The following is an 18,323-nucleotide window of genomic DNA, read 5'->3' on the forward strand; positions in this document are numbered from 1 at the left end:
TTGTGCTTAAAGAAATAAGAGTGCAATCAGTGCTCTAAATCTAAGAGACTCAAATGCATGTCACTGATCTACAACTACACTACAGTTAAAGTTTCACAAAGAGCCTGAAAGTGGCAGAATACAGCAGAGCGTCTTTCTTTTACCCCCCAGAGCACTGTAGAACCAAAAGCCTGAGGCTTCATTTTATATTCAGAAACCACAGTTGAGCACACGTCCCCAGACAGACCGAACAATCCCGAATACGGTGCAGCGGAGGATTAGCATGTGAGCAGTGGATCCTGGGAAATCAATTTTAATTTTTATTTCGGAAACAGCAGAGGCTTGTGTTTTAAGTTGTGTTTACGTGTACTGACTGGGAGTTATCCTGTAAATCAAAGACTACAGAAGGCTGGGACTCTTAGTTTAGGTTGTGACTGACTACAAACTACATCTGTGTGTCCAGTTTTTAAAGCACATCATGCCGTTTTTCATTTTTAACGAGGTAACAATTTAGATTACAGCTCCCCACTCCACAGTTACTGTCTTATTGGAAAGAAACTGTCTAATTGGTTGCGTTGCTGCCAAATTGGTGGCATCCAGCAATGATTTCTGAGGAAAAACACAGCTCAGTTAACACTGCAAAATATCATGCAGGCAGTTATAATTTCCTATTTTCCTGCACTGTAAAAAAAAATCACAGGAATTTAGTGGAATCAACTAATCTTTTCTCATTAATTAAGTTTTATTTATTCAAGTTAATTAAACTTAAAATTTCACTTCAAAACACTTCAGAACTTTCAAACATGAGTTCTTCTCACTTTTGACTTGAAAGTCCAATCAACTCATTACTCTTTAGTTTGAAGGGCTGTGCATTCAAGTGCAACTGAATTAATATCAGGTTTGTTTTATTATGAATGTTTGTTTTAAATCTGTAGAAAATTGCTTCACTTTTTTCATTTCAATGCCAGTCAACTTAAATTTTTGAGGCAGCCTGGACACTAACTTTTTTAAGTTAAAAAGAATTGTTTAGTTTTCCAGTTCAGGCAGTCATATTGTCCTTATTGACTGAACACTGTAAAAAATCACACAGGAGTGGAATCAACTAATCTTTTCTCATTAACTTAATGTAAATACAGGAGCTTTATTTATTCAAGTTAATCAAACCTAAAATTTGTAGTATTTATTTTCAGAACACTGCAGAACTTAAATCAACTCATTAAATTAAATTGGAGTGGTTGTTTATTTAACTTTTCTTATTCTTCTTGAACATCTGTTCTCAAGTAGAGCTGGATTAATATCAGGTATGTTTGATTAGGAAAGTCTATGTGTTTTGAATCATTACAAAATTGCTTCAGCTCATCTTTTCAAATTCAGGCAACTTAACATTTGAAGGCCGCCCCGACACTAACTTTTTAAAGTTAAAACAAACTGTTTATTTTTATTGTACAGGCAGTTATAATGTCCTGCTTTCCAACTGAAGAAACAGAATGAAGAAATGAGAGAGCTGTGATTTAAATTTTTACCTCCTGCTTTGATGCAGCTTTCATTCCTGACAAACAACCATGGTTGCCCCTCTTTTAAAATTTTTAATTGTTTGTTTTGTTGCCACCCCACCCCCCACCCCCACCCACTTTCCTTTAGAAAAAAAAAAAAGAACAAGATTTCTTTTTGAATTTCAACATCAAGACTTGGCTAAACTTTGTACAGCTTGTTCAGAATCGTTACAGCATACATCAAATATGAAAACTCCTTTTCCCTTTGTACCAGTTGCTTTTGAGTTCTTTTTTTTTTCCTGCACTGTTTTCATTTCCTGCTCTTCCTCTCTCCCTTCATCTTCTTCCCCGGCGCCACTCATCTACCGGCAGGCTTCCTCCTTCATCTCCTTGTTCTTCCTCACTTCCTCTGCGTGTTTGTCCTGCCAGACAAACACAGAGACATAGCAACATCAGAGTCATTAGCATTCATGAATATATTAGCATTAATGGAGGACGACTCAGCAACAGTTCATAAAGATTTTAACAGGGGAATGATAGAGAGCGGGGAGAACTAAAACCTCTTTTCCACCTCATGTAATATTCATCATGACTGATCAAGCTTGTGAACAATGTTAAAATAGAAATGCAAGCCCAGTTTATGATACAGAAGGCTTGCCTCATTTGCACTCGAGAAAATATTGAATTTTAGGTCTCAGTAAAAACGCTGCTGGTTAAAGGAAAAGTTTGACACTTTGTAAAATATTCTCATTTGCTTTTGTGTTAGATCAATACTACTCTCATGTCTGTACGGTAAATATGTAGCCGAAGCTGTAAAAATGACGATTTGCTGTTTTATGTGCTGGACTGTTTCTTGGCTGAGACCTCCTGCTGGTTGCATGGAAACTGGTTCAACCAAAGAAAGAGTACAAATACAGTTTTTGTGCTTTCTTGTAAAGATTGGGCAAACAAGACATAACTTTTTAATTTGGACAGAGCCAGGGTAGCTGTTTCATCAGTCTTCATGCTAAGCTATGTTAGCTGGTGGGTGGTGAACAAATATGAAAGCGGTGCCAACCTACTCATGTAAATCTGAGTAAGAGAGTGATTAAGTGTATTTCAGAAAATGTCAAACTGATCCTTTAACAGCGACACACAAAACAACAACAGCAACAAAGAATAAAACAACAAAGATTTTGGGAAACTCTCTGCTGGGAGTTAGATGAGAGGACTGATATGAGAGGAAATTAGCCTGGTTTAGCATAAGGACTGTAAACACACAGCATGGTTCTCTCCAAAGTTCACAAAACTCCTCTAAAACTGATTAATTAACTTATTGTTTTGTCTTCTATCCAGTCCATTCTACTCAGTCTGTGTACAAATCTGTGAAAAACTGTTTCAATGCAAACACCTAAGTCCAATGTTGTGCAGGTGATACATGAAATTTTGACAACCCTGACTTCCCAAGAAAAAGAGTCAAATAACATATTCTAAAGAGCAAACACAGGCATTTCTCCCAGGAGGCCTGTGTGAAAATCTAACATTATTTTAAGCTTTAAGTTACATAATGCTACCTTTGTCTGGTGACATGCATCACATGATTTGCTTCACCTGCGTCACATGACTCACTTAACATGCTTATTTCAACCCAAACTATTTTTTCCAAGCAAACCGAGTTATTTTGTTGCCTAAAGCTAACCAAACTGTGACAGTTTCACAACGTGAACCACGTTTATTTTTGTTACCATGACAATGAAAGTCACCTGCCTATAGATAACAATGAAGGTCACATGACTTTGGATCTGCTCTTGGGTGCGTTCGAGATGAGCCAGGCCTGTGCAGAATCCATCAGCGGCGATTGCTGCACAATGCATGCTGGTTAGATTTGATCATGACTTGTTCTGATCCTGACTTGTTCTATAGTCACTGAGAAATATAAGTGTGAAAATGAAAATATGCGATTTACCACTGATAAAGTGGTTTGGGCCTTGCAGGAAAAATATGACTTTCTGCACTCAAAATGTTCAGGATGGATGTGTTTTTCCAAAAAAGGGGCCCTGAAACAGGTTCAGCTCCTAGGAATATGGACTGGGTTACAGAATACAATGCATGTAGCTGGAAATAACACTAACAACAGTGGTGCTAAAAAAAGAGCTTCTAGGCAAGGATAAAATTGCAAAACTGCTGGTGGAAACTTGATATGTGTGTCTTTATGATGTCCAGACAGAAGCCCACGCTGTTTCCATTTCAAAACCTGACGTGTTGAAATTTTAGAATGTAAAATGTTTAAAATCCATCATTGTATGGTCAGTTATGCCTGGGAAAAAGAAATAACAAAATGGATATGAAAGGTACATTTCCAGTAATGTTTTTTTGTGGATTTTTCTTAAAGGGACAGTTCACCCACAAATCAGAAATACATATTTTCCTCTGGCTTATGGTGCTATATAACTATCTATACTGTTTTGGTGTGAGTTGCAGAGTTATGGAGTTATCAGCCATGGAGATGGTTACTCAAGATAATCCATCTACTTTCTTTCTAAATGAAAGAAAGAAGTTCCCACATGATGGCTGAGGGCCATTTAGTTCCATTATATTGCAACTTACATTCAAACATAATAGATGAATAAATGGCACTACAAGCCAGGGGAAAAATATATTTTTTTGATTTTGGAGTGAACTCTCCCTGGAATCCTTTATTAAAGCTCTGTACAGAGGTTAGAAAGTAGGCCGTACCTTCTCCTGCAGCCTCTCCAGCATGGCGGCCAGCAGGGCCTCCCTGTTCTCCTTGTTGGCCTCCATCTTCTGCTCCAGCTTCTCCTTGGCGTGCTTGATGAAATTGTTGTTCTCCTCGAAGGCCTTCTGGATCACCTCGCGCTCGTGCTCCCTCTTCTCCGCCAGGTGCTTCAGCAGCTCAGCCTCCTGGCACTAGAGGGCGATAGAGAGCACTGAAGGTCAATCAACCAGCAGTTTTCACCTTTATTACACTGCTAATGATAAAAGACAATATTAACTGCAACCTTGGACATCTTAAGCACTATGTATTAGGGAACAGAGGACACCTGGACACCTGACACCATTAAGAGAAGGTTGTATTTGAAAACTGGTGACCATTCACTTAAATGGTTTGGGTGATTCTGCAGCGCTGTTTTCCTGTGAAAAGCCAGACTATCCCTTTAAAGGTACAGGGGATACAGTGTGTGTGTGTGTGTGTGTGTGTGTGTGTGTGTGTGTGTGTGTGTGTGTGTGTGTGTGTGTGTGTGTGAGTGAGTGAGTGTGTCCTCTGGGATGGTGCCATTTGTATGAGTTTGCAGTAGCTGAAATCACAGCCTCAAGAAATAGTAAGTAATTTACATTACTGCCTGCTGAGCATTCTCCACAGCTAACCATAATTGTTTTGCATTTGTGTGTTTGAATTACTACACAACAGATTCAGAAAGTAGACATTATAATATTTAAAGCCCCTGAAAACATAATTAAATATTGATGCCTGATTTAAGCACAATCACAACTGAATTCTGCTCGCCTCACCCTCCCCTTCCAAATGTATAGGTGAAACTATGGTGGCCAGGAATGTCATCAAAAATGTGAAAGGGCCTATCAGGAGCCAGTATTTGGTTTATCTATTCTGAGCTACTGTGGAAACATGCTGGTGCAACATGGCGGTCTCCATGGAAGAAGACCTGTGTCCTCTGTAGTTATAAAGGACTCATTTTAAGACAGTACTTCTCATTTTCAGGCATTGCACAATGATGAAATCCACTTATGATCACTTCCTGCCATATTCTGCCAATAGATTCCCTTATGTCTAACACACTGGACCTTTAAAAAGATCTTTAGGTATCATTTATCAAGAGTTTAACAACATAAAACTCAGCTAGTAGACCAGACCGGCATTATCATCATCATAAAGTTAGAAACTACTAGATTGGCTGAAGGTTTTGTTGTGGTAAGAGAACAAGAAAATGCAATAAACATAATACAATAACTATGAATTATGAAGGAACTCTCAGCATAATTGTTTCCATCCAACAGTTTTTACATGAATAAGTATTGAATTACAAAAACTAAATGGAAACAAAGAATTTTGAAAGGAACATAGCTCTTCCTTTTAAATTATGCTGAATAACAAACTCGAAACAACTGTTTTAATAACAAAAGCTTTAACATTGAGATGTGAAGCACATAAGATGCATGAATATAAACTGTCAGTGTGGTGAATAGCTAAATGATGCTGGTGACAGTTAGTACTGATGGATAACTGGCTTGAGTGGGAAGCTGCTGGAGTACAGGCATCAGAAAACAAGACAAACATGTTGTCTCCAACTAAATAGCCTGGATCAAACACTTTGCTATCAACAGACAACACTTAGCCTAACGCTACCCAGTGATTCAAATACAGTATGTATAGATGTCTGAATAAGCATTATCTGGCCACTGTATTGGGCCATTGATCCACTTGGACAAGGAAGACACACAGGTCAAATTGGACTGACAGCTCTATCTATCAATCTCCCAGTCCATAGTTTTGGGCATGAATTTGGCATCACAACACTCGCTTGTTGAGAAAAGTGGGTCGTCACAGGCTGGCCACGGTCCATGAGACGCAGCCCACCTATAGGTAACCTGACATGTCAGATGGTTTGTTGCACAGAACCATCTGGGAAGCCGTTCACAGAAACTGTTTGGAAAAGGACAAGCACTTTTAAAAAAAACACTTTCCGGGTCATTGGATGAACCATCTGTCATGTCTAACACGGGCTAACTTCAACTAATCAGATCAATTCTCCAAACCGAAGCCGGTCAGAAGAAGAGCGAAAACATTTTCTCCAGCAATAAAAGCCTTCAGTGCCATTCTTTGCTCTTTGTTCAATGAAGAAATACTCTCCAATTCTGATATAACTGATGCTATCACAGTATCTATTCTAACATCATCGGGAGCTGCCATTGTGTGTTTGAGATGAGTCATTTCTCTGGATGCTTGTCACTGTCAGCGCACCTAAAACCACACCCATAGCTGCCAGTAGTCCTCCTGTGGATGCGCCACCTCTGGTCACAAACAGATAACTTGAAATGTGGCAAGAAGGATTCTTGCGTGACCACAAAATCTCAGGATCTCGCGAATCCAGTTAGCTCGCAAGATAAGCTTATAGGTGGGTCAGGCTCACTTTGCTCCCACACCAGTGTAGGTCGATCTCAGACGTGGCAAATGCAAATCAGCACAGCATGGTTTGACTCGGCACAGCCAACAGTGCCGGTGGAAAAGCCCCATATCTGCGCTACCAGGATTATACTGGTGTGATTTTATCCAATTGATTGTCAGCGACCAAACAAACCACCAACTGTCTTCAAAATCTGATTGAAATGCTACTGAATGCTGCATGACATCACATTTTTTCAGGCTAAGCCCCGCCCACTTCAAACCAGTGAAAATGGTGCAGAGAAAAACAGAAATGTGACAGGACTAAAAAAGTTTTGAGTAGAAAAAGTGCTTTCATGTAGAACATATAATAAGAAGCAGATTGAGAAATGAAGTTTCCTGTGCCTTTAAGGCACAAATGAAACCTGTGATGTTGCAGCTGTCTTGTGACCGTTCTGTTGCAGCACACATTCTCTGTTGCAGCTATAATTTCTCTCCTCTCACCTTTCCCCTCTCTCTTCCTCCCCCTCTCTCCACCGTCCTCTCTGTTTGATGAATATGAGCCATTGTGAGTGTGTCCTTGCATGATTACCCTTGTACTTTCATGTGGCTCTTTTTATCTTTCCATCCTCCCTCCGCTTGTGTTTCCTCCCTTCCTTTCTATCAACTCAACTCAACACTCCCTCCCTCTTTCCTTTTATCCATTTCCACCCTTTTTCCTCCTGAGTTGATAAATCACGCTGCCCACAAAGAGCGTTGTCAGATGTTTGACAATGCCTGAATGAGCTACAAATAGCTCAGGTTAGGGTTACAGCTGTAGGGTTCGGGCCTGTCCAGTTGCGTTTCTTGTGTTGATGCGAAAAACCCCAACCTCCAGCCCCTCTCCCCTCACCTTCCGCCTCTCCTCGGCAGCCTCCAGCTTCTTTTGGATCTCCTCCAGGGATGGGTCGCGGCGCTGCGGCATGGAGGTGTTGAGGTCTGGCACGCCATCAAAGGACGGGGGCTTGAGGATGACCTCGAAGGCCTGGCCCGATGCCCGCTTGTTCAGCTCAATCACCTCCACGTCTTTGATGACGCACCAGCCCAGGTCCACCGCATCTGTGGAGTGGGATTGTGGCCATGTTGAGATGATTTGCTTACGATGAATTTTTAAGAAAAGAAATCATACAGAAATTAAGTGGAATCAACAAATATTTTCTGATTGACTTCATGTAAATATACAAGTTTAAGTCAGGAGAATCTGTTTTTAAGAGCTCTGAAGTGTTGTAAGGATGAATACTAAAAATTTTAAGTTTAGTAAACTTAAATACATGAAGTCTTTTGACTTGAATGAATGCACTATACATATTTCAGTTGACTCATAAAATTAAGTTTGTAAAGAAACATGATCTGCATATTTGCAGGCTTCCCAGCATGCACTATTTGAGAGTTAAAACTCTTCCAAGAACTTTCTTTTTAATATTTTAAAAAAAAAACACAATGTGAAAACTTGCTGTGTGTCTCCATTAGAGTTAAAGATAAGTCATGGTTGTTCGTGAACCATGACGAAGGTTAGTACACTGTAAAAACAAGTTGAGAGAACTAATAATTTCAAGACAACTGCCTTCACTAGAGTTTAGAATCAAACCCAAATGGTCTGACATAAACTAAACAAAGTTTTGCCAGCTTATAATCCTTTGTTGGGGTAATTTATTTCTCTTAGATAAACTTGAATCTCACAGTTTTAGAAACTTAAAAAAATAGTATTTCAAAAGTTTTTCACAAACCTGATTTTTCATTATCTAGGTACTTGAAAATTAATTTTTGAAGTACGATTTCCTCTAAAACGCAAAGATTTGAGTTTATCTAAAGAAATAAAATAAAATATCTCAACAAAACATTTTTAGTTGGTAAAAAAAGCAGCCTGGTCACATTTATTTTAAGTTAAAACAAATTATTTAGTTTCATAGTGAATCACATCATCATCAATATAAGATTTTTAGTGCATTGTGTGTTTTTGTGTTATTTCTTTTACATTCCTTCTACGTGTCCCTGCTTCAATTCCTACATTTCCCAGAATGCCTAGTGTCTATATTGGCCATCATACAGCATATTTCTCCCCAGTGTGTGTGTGAAAGTAGTTTATTTTTACCTTCTGCCTTGTATGTTGGTTTTTCTGCAGTCTGTGGGTTCAGGCAGGAACAGAACAGAGACACCAGGGGGAGCTCTTTCACCTTCTCTTTATAGGCTGTGGACACACACACACACACAAACACACACACACACACACACACACACACACACACACACACACACACACACACACACACACACACACGCTTGTTCTGTTATACTTGACATTGTGTTGACTCTAACTCAATAATGAACAAGCATTCAAGGACTGATGATGTAAGTCTCCTTTTCAGTGGCAATGACTCATCATTGTCATTATGTTATTATAACAGTCATAATAATGACAGGATATGTGGTTGTTCCCACTGTGGAATAATACGCAGTGTGTACAGTAAAGGAAAGGGGAGCTGTGAGGTGTACGACTTTCTGCTGTGGCAGCATTTACCTGCCAGAGTCATCTTCTCACTGCGTATGTAACTCTCCAGGGATGCTGAAGATCCTTCTCAGTCTGTCAGGGAGAGACATGCAGAGACAGAAGGACAGACAGAGGGACAGACAGAGGGACAGACAGAGGAGAAGGACTGAATGATGCAGCTTCAAAGGTCATATAACGAACGTGAGAAGCATTGGCTCAAGAGAGATTTAACAAGACCGCAAGCTGCAGAGCGCTTGTGTAAGCACCTCCCATTAAGGTTTAATTCAACCAATGAGAGAATAGCTCTGAATCAGAGAATAAATATGGGCCAAAATACAGCATGATTCTGGCCAAGGATAGTTTACTCAGTTTGAGTCCCTCAGCAGGCTGGGAAAATCAAACTGGGGAGTAAACAAGAAAGTACATTTATAAAGACATCATCATCATCATCACACACACACACACACACACACACATACACACACACACAATGTAAAATGACATTTTGATCTCATCATACATCATCATCTTGTTCACATGTGAACAAAAACGGTCCATCCCTCTTTAAAAAGGAGACTTCAGCAAACAAAGTGAACATGTAAGTGCTTTAAAGCTCCTTCAGCAGGAAATTGCATTCTTGTTTATCATTGATTTCCCATTGATCTGTGATTTGTGATGTCCACTCTTTCTTTACAATGCCACTGGACAACTCACAGAGAACAGGCTTAAAGATCCCCGGCAGACATTTCTGTAGGATGTATATGAACACAAATTTGTGTCTGATGTGGTTTTTCCACACAAAAAAACATCTCCTTCTCTCATGGATAAATCCAGAATTCTGTCAGAATTCTGAACAACCTAAACTGACCAGTGGAATATCGATTCTGACATATTATATGTGTAACAACCAGACATTTTGGTGATTGTAGTGCTGGTAAAATGTTTAATTCAACATTTGCAGCTTGATAATTTGTCTGGATGACGAGGGCGGACCACTACTTCTGTTGCCAAAATGTGCGCACAGCTTTTTGTTGATGTCGGCTGTAAATGGACAGAGAAATTGTTACATTTATTTATTTATTTTGAGTTAACTGCTGTTTGATATTGTTTTAAATTTAGGTTATGTAATGACAAAATGTAATCAATCAGAAACTTTTTGCTATTTAAGTACAAGTACCTCAGCTACTGTGCTTCAGTAAAGAAGTGGAGTAAATTAGTTTCGTCGATGACAGAAATGAAAATGTCTGTTCTTCTCAAACGTATTTTCTACCGCTCATGCGACGACAGGACTATGAGTATCAAGCCCTGGCAAATTTAACTTGAAATCATGTCGAACCATGTCCAAGAATGGAAATATGACATTTATGTTTGTGTCATGTATTAATTTGAGAAAGTTTCTGTCTGCAACATTTTTAGTTTTGCCAATGGAGTGGAAGTTTCTAGCACTTTGTCACATTTTGCTTGTACACACCAAAGTTCCCACCTCAGCCAAGAAAACTTTTACTTCTTTTTTTTCGAGTTACTGGTGTTTTTATGCACAAATGAAGATGAACGATGAAGATGTGACTAGTTCAGGCAGGGACAAGAGGCGTGAAGCAGTTGAAGAGCAATTTTGAAGCGAGTTCATTTGTAAGTATACGTCATCCATCATATTGATAAGTCCGCAATTATTTGTTTTTATGAAGTTGGAAGTTAGTTAACTCTGCGTTTTGAACAGCCAGGTTTGTGGGAGGTTATAGTGCCCATCCATCCACTGTCTATAACCACTTATCCTGATGGGTCGTGGGGAGGTTAAAGTGTCCAAAGACATGCAGCAAAATAGGTTAATTGATAACTCTAAATAGCTCGTAGGTGTGAATGTGAGTGTGAGTGGTTGTTTGTCTCTGTGTGTCAGTCCTGAGATGAACTGGCGACTTGTCCAAGGTGTACCCTGCCTTTCGCCCAATGTCAGCTGGGATAGACTCCATCCCCCGTGACCCTTCAGGATAAACAGTTACAGACGATGGATGGAGGTTATAGTGTGTTTAAATAAATTAACAAAATGCTCAGTCTGCTTGCTGCTTTGTTTTTGACACTCTCTTGCAGTTAGCATTTAACATGCATCTCATTCGGGCTCCAAAAATATATATTTCAATTATTAAATTAATATCTTAAACTACTAGTCGACTAGGATAATCACTGGTTGAAGCAGCCCTTCAATAGATGCAATGGAAGTTTCAAGTTTCTACATCACAGTTGTGCAAAATGCACACTGGACCATGATAAGCTACCGAACTCTTTGTGATGTCACAAAATCCTGCTCACATGGATACAATTTAAATCACAAATTTAACACCTTCAGTGTCAAAATCTGCACATACATCGCATCCTCCAAAGTGAAGCTCAAACACCCGAGAAGTAATAAATAGCAAAACACATCTTGAAATCCTTGTTGTTTTTTTCCTTCTGTGTTGCAGTGAATCACAGCTGTGTCACAAGTGGGAGAGGCAGCTGTATATCTTTGAGAAGATGCAAGAGAGGAAGAAGAAGAAGAGGAAGGTATAAATAACAAAGCGAGGCATCAACCGTGACACCAGCCGGTTTCACCACCTGCTGAACAAAACCTTTTAACAGTGCTGTGAAGCAATGCTTGTTGTGATCGAAGCAAATATGTCTCTGTGATGCTGACTGTGGCCCGTTAATCACATCAAATAATACTCACTGATATTAGACTGAGGAGGGGATGAAATAAAAGAATGATTGTATTAAATTTAGATTTCAAATAACAATTGAATCAAACTGGACTGCACTAAGAGACAGCAAGAAGAAATCTGTCACCAGAGATTCCACCACCTGCTATCACCCTGTCTGTCTGTCTGTCTGTCTGTCTGTCTGTCTGTCTGTCTGTCTGTCATATGGCCTCATTAACACTGAACTCATCATTCTATACACTGTAAAAAAAAAAAAAAAAGTTGTTAAAACTGCCTTCACTGCCTTTTGAGTTTTGAATCAAACTCTTAAAGACACAGTTTCCCCCAAAATCAAACTTAGACATTTTTCCACTGGCCTGCAGTGTTATTTATACATCTATTGATTTGGTGTGACTTGCAGAGTTTTGGAGTTATCTGTTGTAGAGGTATCTGTCTTCTCTCCAATATAATGTGACTAAATGGCACTCAGCTTGTGATGCTAGAAGTGCCAAGAAAATATATTTGAAAAACTGAGCAGCAGTCTCTCTTTCCAGAAACCATGACCCAAGTTACTCAAGATAATCCACAGACCTTGTTATGAGCAGTTTCATGTAGGAACTACTTTCTTTCTATGGTAGAACCTACTGGAACTACTTTCTTTCTATCTATTTTTGATTTTGGGGTGGACTGTCCCTTTACATTTTGACCTATATTCTTAGTTAAGATAATCTACTTTTCTTTTTTAGTTCAATTTGAGTCTTTGTATTTCAAAAGTTATTCACAGTGAGCTGTGAACCTGATTTATCATTATTTGGGTGCTTGAAAATTCAGTGGTTGAAAATATTGACTGAATATTGAAAATATTAAATTATTAACCGCTATTTGCTTTTTTTTGTCAATGAGTTCAATATTTTGTGAATTACAATTTTTGGCAGGTTTGTAAAACTTAAAGATTCAAGTTTATCTAAAGAATAAACATAAATTATCTCAACAAAAGATTATTAGTTGGTAAAACTTTTTCATAACAAGAGTTTGAGTAGGGCTCAAAATTCAAAGATCTATTGAAGTAAGTTGGCCTGATATTTGCTTTCTTTTTAGTTTTTACTGTGTACAGACTTTTGAAACCTTCAAATCTAAAAAAGAAGCTGGGAAAATAAATAGTTATAGTTAGGTAGCAAGGTAATTTTTCTCACCCTCAATCTCTTATTTCTGTTTAGTTCAAGGAATACGTATCATTATAACAAGTAAGTATTCAGCTTTATCAGTGCTTGGCTGTGAGTCCTCTGCAGCAGTTGTGGGTTTGAGCCCTTTTCTGGACAGAACTTTCTAAATAATTGCTGCTCAGGGTTAATAATCGTATCAACAAATACTCAAAGGTCTACAATACTTAAACTCATGTGGTCGGCTAATTGTGGAGTTTTATCATGTGAGAATTCAGCAGCGCCCTGCACAGTTCGCTGACCTTTTCACAGCTGAGTGCACACACTAATTAAGTTTGGCTTTATTAGCCTAATTGTGGGATCTACTATCATAAACACTCACATCATGTGGAATCAGAATCAGGAGGAAAACAGTCTGAGGAGTAAATCTAGGAGAGAAAATGAAGGCTCGATTTCCACACTTCAGGTGCCTGATGTGGGCCTAATTTGATCAAACATCTGTGATGGGACGTATCTGCCAGAAAATGTCCCACCTGCTCTGAACTACCTCCCCTTCATTAGCTAAAATAGTGCTCTACATAGATGATCATCCGAACAGCACAGCAGTCAACAGGAATATACACTGGTAAATACTTGCCAGCCTCAAGACAGAAACACTAAACTTTGTACGTATTGTTCTTTTGGCAGTTGTCCAAAACATACAGGAGGCATAATTTTGTAAGGTAGAGAAAACCTCACAGCAAAAACGAAACTGGTCAGAGAAAAACTAAATCTACAGAATGCGCATTTAAAGCTCTCAAAATGTAGTTTTTAATTCATGACCACAGCACCCAAGACAGCCAAGATAGATTAAACGAAGCCATGGACATTTAGGAAAATATGCCTCTTTGCTTCCAGGAGAGTTAGAAGCTGTAAGTATTTCTTGATGAACAACGGTTTATCAAAGTAACTATTCCTGGCTGTTGTTTGCCAAAAAAAAAAAGATAAAACATGCTTTCAGTCTTTATACTAAGTTAAGCTAAGCATCTCCTGGCTCCAGCCCAACAGCGCTACCCCAGTACCTTATTGGAAAAACATACTCAAAACATCACTAAAATGATTTTGTAAGTAGCTGAACATACAACAGATCAGGGCCCCATTTCCCAGAGCCTTCATAGCGGTACGTGCGTCGTAAGTTGTATTTTAAGGTCTCCCTTAAGGTTGTCCCAACTCTGGGAAACAGCCCGTAACCTTAAGGGAGACCTTAAAATACAACTTAGGACGCACGTACCGCTACGAAGGCTCTGGGAAACGGCGCCCAGGTTGATTGTCAATGACGACATACAACATGTCCACTGACAGGTGTGGCAGACCTTGGTTAAACTACTAAACTACTTGGTTAGGGTTAGGCACAAACACTACGTGGTTAGGTTTCAGAAAAGATTGTAGTTTGGGTTTAAATAAGCAGGCTATGTTACATTGCTACTCCTCAACACTGTTTATTTGCTAGCACATTTACCAGAATGTTAAAAAATTCATTTAAACTTGGACCAAAAGCTAAGCTAACTAGCTAGCTAACCTAATAATGTTTCCTGTAAATGAGGCAGCTAGGAAACGACTTTTTGCAGACACTGATTGGTGTTTCTATCTATCTATCTATCTATCTATCTATCTATCTATCTATCTAGTATTCATTTTAAGCTGCAGACTTTCAGCATGTGAGTTGCGTCAAGAGAAATGATCTCCAGAGAATAAGAGAAGTGTACTAATGAGACAACCAGTGACAGAGAGAAGGAGAGATGTTTCATTAAAGTGCAGAGCACGCGCTCACCTGACATGGTTCCCGGTGGGACAGACACACACAAGGTCACACACTTGTGCACATATAGACACATGCAACATATATGTGCAGATGCCTTGCAATACGCAGTTGCAGCACACATACTAATGCGTACTAATCAGGCAGTACATGTAAATGCTCTGCTACACTGTTGGAATGCACACACACACACACACACACACACACACACACACACACTCACAGCTGCTTCTCATCTCTTGAAACCACCCAGGTTGCAGATCAATGCTCTACTTCCTGCAGGAGTAAGAGAGCTCCATTTGGTGTCAATACAGAGAGAGGGAGAGAGAGCAACTTATAAAGGTCTTGGTACACACGGGGAACATTTGGGTCACGCTGATGGGAAATATGCTGACAGTTATATCAAAGCGAGGTTTTTCATTATATCAATTTATGATATTTATGCAAATTTTGTCCCAGAAGATCACTATGTCCCCACGTCTGCAGAAAGTAATATTTTTCCTTTATGTTCTCTTAAAATTTGGCTAACATAATGGTTTTCTGAACAGGTAATAATTGCATGAGTTTGCATATTAAAGCTTGGGTAGGCAGTTTACTTTTGGCGTCACTGGGCAAAAAGTCCATTATAACTTTTCAGCAAAATGTAATTCTAGTGGTCTGACAGAAAACTGGACTTTTGCACCTCCTCTTTGTACTGTTTTCAGGCTTTAAAAATCTACCAACAAACAAAAATATAAATGCACCACTAGTTTTCGCTCCCATTTTTCATCAGTTGAAGCAAAAAAAAAAAAAGGCATACACTGGTAATCTTCCCTGAACTTTAACCAATCACTCTCCATGCCTAAACCTAACCAATCCAACCGTCAAAGGCAATGAGTACTAGCCAATCAGAGGCAGGGTAGGGTGTGTCTTGACCTTGCCATCGGTATCTGTGGCCCTATGTGAAATGAGCATAGTTTAGTGCCTAAATGTCTTTTTTTCAAGATAAAAGGTACATTTTCAAGTGTCCTTTCATTGTGACCAGTCCAAGACACAGTTGTGCAATAACCATGCTGTGTAATCAGCATCTCTATATGCTACACCTGTTAGGTGGACGGATTGTCTTGGCAAAGGAGAATTGCTGACTCACACATTTATGAACAAAATTCAAGAGAACTAAGCCTTTGTGTGCACATAAAAAGTCCAGTACAACTTTAAAATAATAAAACACACTGTGACTGATTTGTCTTATTGTGCATACTCATGTCTATTTTGTCACTCTTTAAATGTTGCATAAAGAGTGGAAAGCTCACAAATTAACATGGTATGTCTAGGCTGTCTGGCATATAGCTCCTGTGAAATGTAAAATAATTGTTTGTCTTCTTTTTATTTCTTTTTTTTTTTGTACAAATTGAACATTTGTAAGTCCTGTCCCTTTTTTTTCTGTGCTCTAACTATCTAATCAAACTACCTGAATTGTTCACTGGGTAGTTAGCTAGCATTTTGCCAGTATAAGCTAACTTAGGATGGTACCTTGGTCAGCTTTCTCCTTTCCTGTCGCCTGTACTTTAGGTAGGTGTTGGGCTCATCTGTGTTGACAAAAAAGAAAACTGAAAATGGTTAAAAGATGTTGATGGGTGACCTGCAAAAGTGACGTATTCATGTCTTAAGTTAGACTGGAGCACAATACAAAAAGGGGTGGGACAAAAAGTTTTTTGTCTTTCATCATCTTTTTCTTCTTCTTCTTCTTCTTCTTCTTAATCAACCACATAATTTCTGCAAAACTATCCAGTTATGGAAAAATGACTCACTGCTAAATATTTCAAATTCATACAAATTTAAAAAGAAAAATTCATTTCATTTCATTTGTTAGGGTTAGGATTATTTTTACCATCTGCAGTTCTGGCAGTCTTTTTGCTGGAACAGACAACACGTTTTCTGAAAGTGTGTATCTCACATTTATTTTTCAAATACAGCACAGTACATTGCACTGACACCTTCAGTGCTCTAGGGGAACAAGGTTTCCAAAAGAACTGAAAAGGTGATTTTTTTCCATGAGTACAGTATCTGATGTGCTATTTCTATATATTTTCATATTCTTGCATTAATAATAAACAGAATATTATGAATGTGACATTTACACTAATCCTGAAGAAGACACCTCTTCTTACTTCTAATAATATTCTGTGTTATATTTTGATTTCTTATAGGAGGAGCAAGTATAACTTCACACTAAAGTTCTCATTCAGTATGACCGACACATCAAGAGAACATTTGTCAAATTTAGCCCACAACACCCATCTACAGCTGACATTTTTATGAGCCATTTTGACTCAGTTGGTTGGTTTTACAGGTTCAGGTAAAAATATTGCTTTTGTTAACTGCTGTTTTCCCTTCTGTGTGTTTTTTTTACTTTCCACCTGCATTTAAAAAGGCACTACGCACACAACACTAAACCTGGAACATGGGAGACCTCAAAATGAAATCAACACTAATGATAAGACACTTTGGAGGTTCGAAACCAGCCAAAAATTATAAGACAAATAGGAAGTTTTGTAAAGTATTTGTCACAATTTTTCCTGCTCTGTCGAACACACACACTTACACATACACACACATGCACCTTTTTGCCACATATACACCTAGAAACCCCCTCATTTTCCTCTCCCACTCTCTCTCCGTCTTAATAGCAGACACAAAGCTGCATGTGCACATATGGAGGATCAATAATAAATGACACAGGTTACACACCGTACAGTTTGAGGGTACACCGAGTTCTCTCCCTTTTCCTCCCCTCTGCTGTCAGCAGGAACCACTGCATCATCACATGCTCACCCACCCTCGCCCCACTACACCCTACCAATACACTCCCTCACACACACACACGCACGCACAGAGGTAGCCTTCATATATAGAATAAAACTCAACCTTCAGAGCCCAAAGTGACACAGGAGAGATGCTGATGTGTGCAGAGATGCTGATCTGTGTGTGTCTTGCAGACTCACCCCCCTCTGTCCCTGTCTTCTCTGCTTCTGATGGTGGACCGGTGACTACGGTTACCCCCGTCTGGCTGCACGGATACAGGCGCCGGGCAACAGCATCAGCAACAGCATCAACGCTGCCTCCATGACATCACCTTGGAGACGTCTTATTGGTCTGAGACGCTGCCAGCATCCAGGCCTCACAGCCAATGAGAGGGGAGAGGAAGGATCGGGGGAGGGTCGTCAGCTCTTTGTGTTGTACTGCAGGGTGGGTGGCAGAATCACTGTTTTATTATATGGCGCAGGAGAGTGGGATCGTGTGTGTTTGTGTGTGTGTGTGTGTGTGTGTGTGTGTGTGTATGTGTGTGTATACATTTACGTGTATGTATACAATGTATGGGGGAGAATTTAGTGAAGTAGTGAGACAAATTGGTGAAGATTGGTAGTCTATCTTTGTATGCGTGTGTGTGTGTGTGTGTGTGTGTGTGTGTGTGTGTGTGTGTGTGTGTGTGTGTGTGTGTGTGTGTGTGTGTGTGTGTGTGTGTGTGCATCACAGCAGGGGGCCCAGCCAGGAAGCACGCAAGACACTAAATTATTTAGATCTTCAGTGTAAAACTG

General features: G+C 39.3%; 1 protein-coding gene across 2 annotated transcripts; it reads right to left on the minus strand.

The window, feature by feature from the left end:
* Positions 1-296: 296 nt before the first annotated feature.
* stmn4 (stathmin-like 4) lies at positions 297-17,856 on the minus strand. Of its 2 annotated transcripts, none has more exons than XM_084737560.1 (6): positions 17,730-17,856; positions 9,149-9,211; positions 8,723-8,818; positions 7,484-7,689; positions 4,188-4,379; positions 297-1,894 (listed from the first exon to the last, which is right to left on the minus strand). In XM_084737560.1, exons 2-6 carry the CDS (start codon positions 9,159-9,161, stop codon positions 1,835-1,837), a joined length of 567 nt encoding a protein of 188 aa, XP_084593686.1. In that variant the 5' UTR covers positions 9,162-9,211; positions 17,730-17,856; the 3' UTR covers positions 297-1,834. The 2 variants fall into 2 exon arrangements, with proteins under 2 accessions (XP_084593686.1, XP_084593687.1); XM_084737561.1 differs by having other exon boundaries at positions 17,653-17,789.
* Positions 17,857-18,323: the final 467 nt, after the last annotated feature.

This window comes from Lutjanus erythropterus, chromosome 15 (assembly GCF_056507025.1).
Source record: "Lutjanus erythropterus isolate fLutEry1 chromosome 15, fLutEry1.hap2, whole genome shotgun sequence".
In the NCBI taxonomy this organism is placed as follows: Eukaryota; Metazoa; Chordata; class Actinopteri; order Lutjaniformes; family Lutjanidae; genus Lutjanus; species Lutjanus erythropterus.

Coding starts and splice junctions, on each gene's coding strand:
- stmn4 (XM_084737560.1), bottom strand. Junction 7,690..8,722: donor ACCAACATACAAGGCAGAAG/GTAAAAATAAAC, acceptor CCCACTCCACAG/ATGCGGTGGACCTGGGCTGG. Junction 4,380..7,483: donor CTGCCGAGGAGAGGCGGAAG/GTGAGGGGAGAG, acceptor ATCGCCCTCTAG/TGCCAGGAGGCTGAGCTGCT.